The sequence below is a fragment of the Pteropus alecto genome, unplaced genomic scaffold, assembly GCF_000325575.1.
Source record: "Pteropus alecto unplaced genomic scaffold, ASM32557v1 scaffold766, whole genome shotgun sequence".
Taxonomy (NCBI): Eukaryota; Metazoa; Chordata; class Mammalia; order Chiroptera; family Pteropodidae; genus Pteropus; species Pteropus alecto.
The window spans coordinates 189,411-199,309 of record NW_006438090.1 but is presented as its reverse complement, the minus strand read 5'-3'; the positions used below and the strand labels follow the sequence as shown (position 1 = coordinate 199,309).

The 9,899-nt window shown below is 35.4% G+C and overlaps 1 protein-coding gene across 1 annotated transcript; it reads right to left on the bottom strand.

The window, feature by feature from the left end:
* Positions 1–230: 230 nt before the first annotated feature.
* On the bottom strand, positions 231–578 carry LOC102884335 (histone H2A-Bbd type 1). The gene has a single exon (XM_015592151.1). The coding sequence runs from the start codon at positions 576–578 to the stop codon at positions 231–233; it is 348 nt and encodes a 115-aa protein (XP_015447637.1).
* Between the last annotated feature and the right edge of the window lie 9,321 nt (positions 579–9,899).

Sequence of the window (9,899 nt, the reverse complement as noted above, 5' to 3'; positions counted from 1 at the left end):
GACCCCACCTTCTCCCCTCCAATTCCCCGTGAGACATCTCCTCCTGGATGTCTTATAGACACTTGCCATGCAGCATGACAGAAACAGAGGAGTCGAGAAAACGGTCGTGTGTTTAAACACTTTAATAGCAAGTACTTATGGTCCCTGGCCTCCCCCGTCTTGGGCAGTTTTGGGGACTAGATGGGGCTTTTGATGAGGTCTCGCCAGGCTCTGGGATCCAGGCATCACCGCTACTTCCTGGCTGAGGGCATCCCATCATCTCGAGGGTGGGTGTCATCCTCAAAGACGGAGCTGAGGGGGCTGTTGTCCAGCGCCCTCTCCACGTGTTCTGGAGTGATGAGCACCTTGTGGTGGTTGACGGCCTCCTTGCTCGCCAGCTCCAGGACGTTGGCCGTCAGGTACTCCAGAACGCCGGTGAAGAAAACAGACGTGCACCAGCTCAGGCGCTGGACGTCGGGAGCTTCTCGCAGGAGGCGATCCACGCGGCTAACGGGGAACTGCAGCTCAGCTCTCATGGAGCGGGAGAGGGCGTGCTTCTTACGCCTGCGAGTGGGCCGGTGTCTTCTTTCCCCGGACATTGTTGACTAGCTTTTGCCAATCAGACCAGCTGGATCGTCTTGCCGGCCTGGGCCTCTCCAGATACCACTGATTTTTCCTGCCCGCTGTATCCCTGTGCTCCAGCCCCTGATTGGTCAGGGAGCTGCCTTTGTGACAACTCAGACTTTGTGATGTCACTGGTGTCCACTGGGCCCTGAGCAGGACTGGCCTAGAAATGTCCATGATAGGAACCTGGTCTCCCAGGCAACTCAACCTTCCTTTTCAGGGAACTCTAACTTTTCTTCTTGACTCTAACAGTCTAATAACAACAATAAGGAATGAGTGTTCCAATGGAAACATTACCCTATCTTTAGGACACCACTCTGGGTTATCTAATTCTAGCCTTATATTGTCCTTGAGCTCTTAAATCCCTTTGTAATCTGTAGGTCACTGATAAACATGTACAACCTCCAGTAGAGGCTCACTTGTTCCTATCATACAGTAAACAGAGTAATCAAACCAATTTTGCTTCTGTTTACATATTCATTTTAATATTTCCAATCAATATTCCTGTTTCTGTTCGAATGCTCATGTGAACTAGTTATAATATCTGCCAATTTCCTTATGTGATAAAATGTTTTAACATGTTCATATGTATGAGTGTCCTGATTTTGCACTTCTTTAATAATTATTTTTAACTACTTTAGAAGGCACACCCATATGTCCAATTGATTCACCTACCAGAACCAGATAAATTTCAAGGACAAAAAATTGCATGTGTATTTAATGCCTAGGCATGTCTTATCTTGGCTCCCTAACATGAATCCAATGCTTCGATAGCACATTGTTGACTCTTTTTTTATAATTTTTGTTTTCCTCTCTACTAATTTAGTGTTTGTCTTGGTTTTGGCTCATTTACAGCCAACAAGTTATTCCTCACTAACGCTATCCATAGTAAAGAATTTGATTTGTTTTCATTTTTCTTTATTAAGTCCACATACAATAAAATTTACCTTTTTAGCTATTTTTAAGTGTACAAGTCAGTGCTCTTTAATACAGTCACAATGTAGTGAAACTCTCATTTCAAATTCCAAAACAGTTTCTACACCCAAAAGAAATGGCATTCCCATTAAGTAGTCCCCTTCCATGTGCCTCCCTCTCCACCAGCTCCTGGTAAACAACATACTTTCTGTCTCTATGGGTTTTCTTATTGTAAATGTTTAATATACATGGAATCATACAATATGAGACATTTTGTATCTGTCTTTTTCACTTAGCATATTTTTAGGGTTCAGCCACATTATAGCATGTTTTATTTATTCATTCATCAGTTGATAGACATTTGGGTTGTTTCCATTTTTTGGCTACTATGAATAATGTTGCTATGAACATCTGTATACAAGTTTTTGTATTAATACATGGCTTTAATTTTCTTGTGCATATACCTCAAAATGCAATTACTTGGTCATGTAGTGAGAATTTATATTTATGGTCAAACCATTTAGATATATCTCTAAATAGATTGATGATTTGTAGAGATCTAGTCTCCATTGGGTGAGAGACAACACAATCTAATTTGTCAGCATTTTTACTTGTCTACTTTTGAGTTCAAATCAATGAAGAATGTCACCCTTCTCGGAAGAGAGAAGCCATTTGGTATCTGTGCCAGGGAGTTTACTCTTGACTATGGCTGAAATTGTAGAACTGAAGCTATAAGTTCTATTTGTCTGTGTCTGCATGTGTATGTGTCTGTAATTCAGGAATGCTTTCATCTATGATTGTGAGAGTATGTAATATTTTCCTACCTCCATATGGTATTAATATATTAGATTATAAAGTCTCTGAAATTAAAGGGGCTCTGTTCTTATTGGCATATTTAGATATAATTGTTTACATAAATTGAATATTCCCAAAATTCCCTGAAAGCAAGGTAATTGAATTCCTGACTCTTTAAATGCACTCTGTGAAAATAAATATAATTCCATTTTCTTTCAGAAACTAACCCAGATCCATTTTAAGAATTTAAATTCATAATAGTGAAGATACCAACATATAAATATAAAACTGAGAAAATTAGTTTATAAGTTAGCCTATTTCTTTTTCTTCTTCTTCTTCTTCTTCTTCTTCTTCTTCTTCTTCTTCTTCTTCTTCTTTTTTGGGGGGAGGGCAACATAGGAAGACCCTGAACACACTCCTCCCATGGACACAACATATTTATATGTGAAATAATTTTCCTCTGTAAAGAACCTGAGAACTAGAGGAACAGCACCTCTACAACAAGAGACAAAAGAGGCCCTGAGAAGCAGACACAGCCTCTCCAGGTACCCCACCCCAGACATGGTGACCCACAAGTATAAGGGATCCCCCCAAAATGAAAGGGATTAGGCCCTATATAAGTTATCCTAACCCTGGAGGCTGGCACCAAAAAGATGAGTCCCCAAAATGTGGGGTTTAGAATAACAAGGGGGATTAAAACCAGGAGAATCAGAACTGTAGGGAACTGAGAAACCTCTCTTAAAGGGCTCACACAAAAACCCCCTCTCCCCGAGATCTACTATAAATACAACAGTTTGAAAAGCACCTAGATCATAAGTGAGAGAGACTCACTTACTAACTTTAAAGCAGCTGCCAGAGAGACAGGAACCTGCAGGGACTTTTTCTGGGAATGGAAATGCTGGCAGACGTCATTTATGTAATCTCATCCTAACCTGCTGGTGATGGAGATGACAAGCACCATTTTTAAAGCTCTCCAACTATCCCACTAGCATTGGAGGGCATGCTCCATTACCCCAATACCTTAATCAGGCTGGGTTACTACCCCTAACTCCACCCACCCCACACTGGACCCAAGCTACAACTGGCTGGGTTTGTGTTTCAGCCCCACCCACCTGTGCAGAGACTAAGCCACAGCCAGAAAGGGAGAGCATCCTGAGCACCATCCTCCTCACACAGTGGTCAATTTGAAACAGGTTGCCTGGCAAGTGCCCTGGGGCCTTCTCTCCCATGCAACAACGTGACACTACCACAACCCACAGACACATGCAGCACACATGAAGAATGCCCATAAAGTGCCTGGCTTTGGTCGACAGGGGAGAATGTAGTTCTGGGGTACACAGAACAGCTCCCACACAATATTGCTGCTTCAAGACTGAGGGAAGTAGATGTTTCACCTACCACATATAGTCAAATGCAGAGACACAGGCAAAATGAAAAAAATAGAAATATGTTCCAAACCTAAGAAGAAAATAAATCCCCAGAAAAAGACCTGAATGAAACACAGATAAGCAACCTACCTGATAAAGTGTTGAAAGTAATGGTCATAAAGATGCTCACTGATATCAGAGGAATGGACAAACACAGTGAAATCTTCAACAAAGAGAGAGAAAATATAAGAAAGTACCAAACAGAAGTTGTAACTACACTGAAAAATACACTAAAGGGGTTCAACAGTAAATGAATGAAATGGAAGCACGAATCAGCAAGCTGAAAGACAAAGCAATGGAAAACACCCAGACTGAACAGCAAAATGGAAAGAATTAAAAGGAGCAAGGATACCTTAAGGGACCTTTGGGACAATATCAAGCAAAATAACATTCACATTATAGGGATCCCAGAGGAAAAGAGAAAAAGCCAAAAAAAATTATTTGAAGAAATAATGGCTATAAACTTCCTCACTCTAGGAAAGACGTAAAAATCCAGGTGCAGGAAGCCTAGAGAGTTTCAAATAAGATGACCCGAAGAGAAATACATTGAGACATATTATAATTAAAATGGTGAAATTTATGGATAAAGAGAAAATTTTAAAAGCAACAGGAGAAAAAAACTTATTACATACAAAGAAAACCCCATAAGGCAACCAGCAGATTTTTTTTTTCAGCAGAGACCTTACAGGACAGAAGGGAGTGGCATGACACATTTAAAGTGCTGAAAGGAAATAATTTCCAACAAAAGATTCTCTACTAGGTGAGGTAATATCTCAAAATTGAAGGAGAGATTAAGAGTTTCCCAGATAAGCAAAAGCTAAAGGAATTCATCAGCACAAAAGCAGCCTTACAAAAAATGTTAAAGGGACTTGTCTAAGCTAAAAAGAAAAGGTATCGATTAATAAGAAGAAAACATACTAAAAGTAAAAATCACACCGGAGAAGTGTAATAAAAACAAAGGTAATGGATCAATTACTTATAAAGTATGAAGGGTAAAAAAGACAAAAGTAGCAAAATTAATTCAAAATACTGTAATTAGTTAAGGAATACATAAAATAATAAGATGCAAAATGTGTCAATAAAAATATAAAATTTACAGGGAGGACTAAAAATATAAAGCTTTGAAATGTGTTCAGATTTAAGGTACTATCGACGTAAAACAGACTGTTATATATATGGGATGTTATCTGTGAATCTCACAGTAACTACAAAGACTAAACTTATAGTAAATACACAAAAGAAAATGACAAGGAAACCTAAACATAACACTAAAGAAAGCCATCAAACCACCAGGGAAGAGAAAAGAAGAAATGAAGAGAGAAGAACTAAAAAAGAAAAAGTCAAAAAAAAAAATTACCAAATTGGCAATGAGCACATAACTATCAATAATTACTTTAAAAGTAAATGGACTAAATTCTCCAGTCAAAAGACATAAAGTGGCTGAATGTATAAAAAATGATGTCTCATATATATGCTGCCTCCAAGAGACTCACCTCAAACTTAAAGACACAAACAGACAGAAAATAAAGGAGTGGAAAAAGATATAACACAAATAGAAATGAAAAGGAATCTGGGGTAGCAATACTTACATCGGACAAACTGGATTTTAAAACAAAGACTAACAAGAGACAAAGACAAACATTACATATTGATAAAGGGGTCAATCCAACAAGAGGATATAATATTTGTAAATATTAGTGTACCAAAATAGGAGTATCTAAATATATAAAGCAAATATTAACAGAAACAAAGAGAGAAATTGACAGCAATACAATAACAGTAGAGGACTTTAATACCTCACTTACATCAATAGATACACTGAGATAGAAAATTAATTTTAAAAAACAATGGCTTTAAATAATACAATAGATCAGATGGACTTAACTGATATATATATATAACATTCCATCCAATAGCAGTAGAATATACATTCTTTTCAAGTATATGTGGAACATTCTTTAGGATAGATCATAGGATAGCCACAAAGAAAGTCTCAATAAATTTAAGAAGACTGAAATCATGTTAAACATTTTTTTCCAACCACAATGGTATGAAACTAGAAATCAATTACAAGAAAAGTGGAAAAAACACAAACATGTGTAGGCTAAACAACATTTTATTAAACAATGAAAGGAATCAACAAATTCAATAAAGAAATCATATAAGAAGTCAAATAATACCTGGAGACAAATAAAAATGAAAACAATGTTCCAAAATCTTTGAGATGCAGCAAGAACAGTTTCAAGAGGAAATTTAATAGCGATACAGGACTACCTTAAGAAACAAGAAAAATCTCAAATAAACCTTATATCTAAAGGAACTAGAAAAAGAAGAACAAACAAAGCCCAAAGTTAGTAGAAGAATGGAAATTATAAAAGATCAGAGTGAAAAATAAAGACTAAAAAATAAAAAAAAATAGAAAAGATCAATGAAACCAAGAGTTGGTTCTTTGAAAAGATAAACAAAATCCATAAACCCTTAGCTGGACTCATCAAGAAAAAAAGAGAGAGGGTCCAAATAAATAATAAAATCAGAAATGAAAGAGGAGAAATTACAACAAATACCGAAGAAATATAATGGATCATAAGAGAGTACTATGAAGAATTATACAACAACAAATAGGACAATCTATAAGAAATGGATAAATTCCTAGAAACACACAATATTTTAAGACTGAATCATGAAGAAATAGAAAATCTGAATTGACTGATCACTAGAAATGAAATTGAATCAATAATCAAAAATACTCCCAATGAACAAAAGTCCAGGTCCAGATGGCTTCACAGGTGAATTTTACTAAATATTTAAGGAAGAATCAATATCTATCCTTCTCAAATTATTCCTAAAAATTGAACAGAAAGGTACACTTCCAAACTCATTTTATGTGATCAAAATTATTTTGTTACCAAAACCAGAGAGAGACCTTACGAAAAAAATTACAGACCAATATCCCTGGTGAACATGAATGCAAAAATCCTGAAAAAAATACTAGCAAATCAAATTCACAACATAGCCATGTAGGGCTTAACAATGGGCATATAGTCTGAGAAACGTGTCATTAGGCGACTTCATTGTCATGTGAACATCAATAGAGTGTACTTACACAAACCTAGATAGTATAACTAGTACTGTAATTGTATGTGCTATACTTTTTTTATATGACTGGCAGTGCGGTAGGTTTGCAGCATCACCACAAACACATGAGTGATGCATTGTATCATGATGTTACAACAACTACATCAGTAGGCTATAGGAATTTTTCAATATCATTATAATCTTATAGGACAACTGCCATATATGCGGTTCGTCATTGATCAAAATGTCATTATGTGGTGCATGACTGTATACAAAATAATCAAAATAATAAAAATGAAATGTAGAAAGATCCTTACCAAGAATAGGGGGAAGGAGAAGAGGAGGAATAAGTATTTAGTGGTTATAAAGTTTCAGTTTTGCAAGGTGAAAACATTCTTGGAATCTGTTGCACAACAATGTAAATATACTTAATACTACTATACTGTACATTTAAAAATGGTAAAGGTAGTAAATTTAATGTTATGTGTTTTTTCTTACCACAGTAAAAAAAAATGGAGAAATTAAGACAATCTTAGAGTTTCTCAATAGTAGATCTACCCTACAAGACATACTGAAAGGATTTCTTCAGGCTGAAATGAAAGGATACTATATGATAAAGCAAAGCCCTACTAAGGAATAAAGAATACTAGTAAAGGACATTGAATAGGCAAATATAAATGCCAGTATAATTGTGCTTTTAGTTTGTAACATCTAATTTGTTTCCTACATAACTTAAAAGACAAATACATAAAATAATTATAACTATGTTAATTGACACACAATGTATAATTATAAAATTTTTGATAACAACATAAAGGAGGAAGGACAGAGCTGTTTAGCTTTTGTAGTCTATTGAAACTAAGTGGGTATTAATTCAAATGAATTTTCTTATAAATTTAAGATATCAATTATAATACCCAAGATAACCTTTAAGAAAATAACTAAAACAAATAAAGGAAATGAGAAGGGGCTGACTAGAGTATACTGCAAAAAAAATCATATAAACACAAAAGAAGTAGGAATTGAGAAACAAAAAGATGACAGAGAGAAAATAGCAAAATGGCAGAAGTGTTTCCTTATCAGTAATTACTTTAATTGTAAATGGATTAACCTCTCCATTTAAAAGGCAGGTTTAGTAAAATGTATAATAGAGAGTATTATCAAACTATAGGCTGTCTATAAGGAACTCACTTTAGATCCAAAGACAGAAATAGATTGAACATGAAAGGATGGAAAAAATAGTCCATACAAATTATAACTGAAGTAGTTATATTAATATCAGGAAAAATAAACTTTAACACAAAAACAGTTACAAAAAATTAAAGGATATTACATACTGATAAAAAGTAAATTAATCAAGAAGATATGATTATAAATATATATGCATCCAACAAGAGTCCACAAGTATCTGAAGCAAAAATCGACAGAATTAAAGGGAGAAATAGATAGTTCTAGAGCAATATTTGGAGACTTCAATACCCCACTTTCAATAATGGATAAAATAACTAAACAGAAAGGCAAAAAGGAAATAGAGAACCTAAACAACATTATGAACCACCTAGAATTACCAGAAATATATAGAACACTCCACCCAACAACAGCAGAATATGCATTCTTCTCAAGTGCATGTGGGATATACTTCAGAATAAATCATATGTTACATTTCAAAACAGTCTTAATAAATTTAAAAACATCGAAATCATTCAAAATATCTTCTTCGATAACTGAGATAAACTAGAAATCAATAACAAACGGAAAACTGAAAAATTCACAAATATGTGAAAATTAATCAACACACTCTCAGATAACTAATGGGTCAAAGAAGAAATCATATCATTTATATGCAGAATCTAAGGAACAAAAGGAAAGAACTAAATGAAAATAGACTCACAGATACAGAGGACAATCTGGTGATTGACAGAGGGGAGGTAGGTTGGGGGATTGGGAGAAAAAGTTGAAGAGAAGAAGTACAAATTAGTAGTTACAAAATAGTCACAGTGATGTAGAGTACATTTTAGGGAATATAGTTAAAAGTATAGTAATAACTATGTCTGGAGCCAGATGGGTGATAGAGTAATCAGGGGAATCACTTCATAAACTATGTAAATATCTAACCAATGTACTGTATGCCTAAAACTGATAAAAAAATTAAATTAAATGAGAACTAAACCAAGAAAATAGAATTCAGGAAACAGGCAATTCAATACAGGAGACTGGCAGAAAAATTCCCAGGATTAAAAACTTTACAGAATGCTTGAGAGTAATAGGCCAGATTGAAACAAGAAATTCAGGGCTCCAGGAGGGAAGAATCCAGGAACAGAGAAAGGATTGATAGATGAGCTGATGTAAGACAACATTTGTGAACTAAATACTGATAATAATGAAATGGCAGCTCTGATGTATCCTTTGGAAAATTTTAAGAAAATGATGCAATTGAAAATATGAGGTGATTATTACTTCTGGGGATATTTATCCAGATAGTTAATACTGGTTATCATGATAGACAACAAGAGTTTATTTCTCACTCACATCATATTCCCATACTGACCAAGCTGTCCTCCTTTGTTATATTTGCAGATATGGAACCCATGGTCTGCATAGTCTCCTTGCTAGAGAAGAGAGAGATGAAAGAGGCACAAAGGCTCTCAGATGCCTTAGCCCAAAGGGATAATCTAGTCACATGACCTCAACCTAACTGGAAGGGAAGTTGAGAAATGTAGGGGAACGGATATGTGATGAGTACTGTCTTTGCCACACAAGGAAAAAAAATTATGAGAAAGAAAATAAAATCATAATCAATTGCTTGACTGAAGTGAACCACATTTACATGGTCACAATAATGTTCTAGATTTGACAAAAAGGAACAATGTAACTATATAAAGAGGAAGGGACAGAAGTGGGGTAACAGCAAAATTATTGTCCACCATAACTGGGAGTCCATAGATGTCTAAAAAGGGTAAAGAAACAGCATCATATGCATTTTATTTAGAAATATGAAGAGAAAGCAAAAGAAGCATCTGAAAGAATTTAAAATGTGTTGTCCTTGGAGAGCAAGAGTGGAGGTAGGAAGGGTCAGGAAAGAGT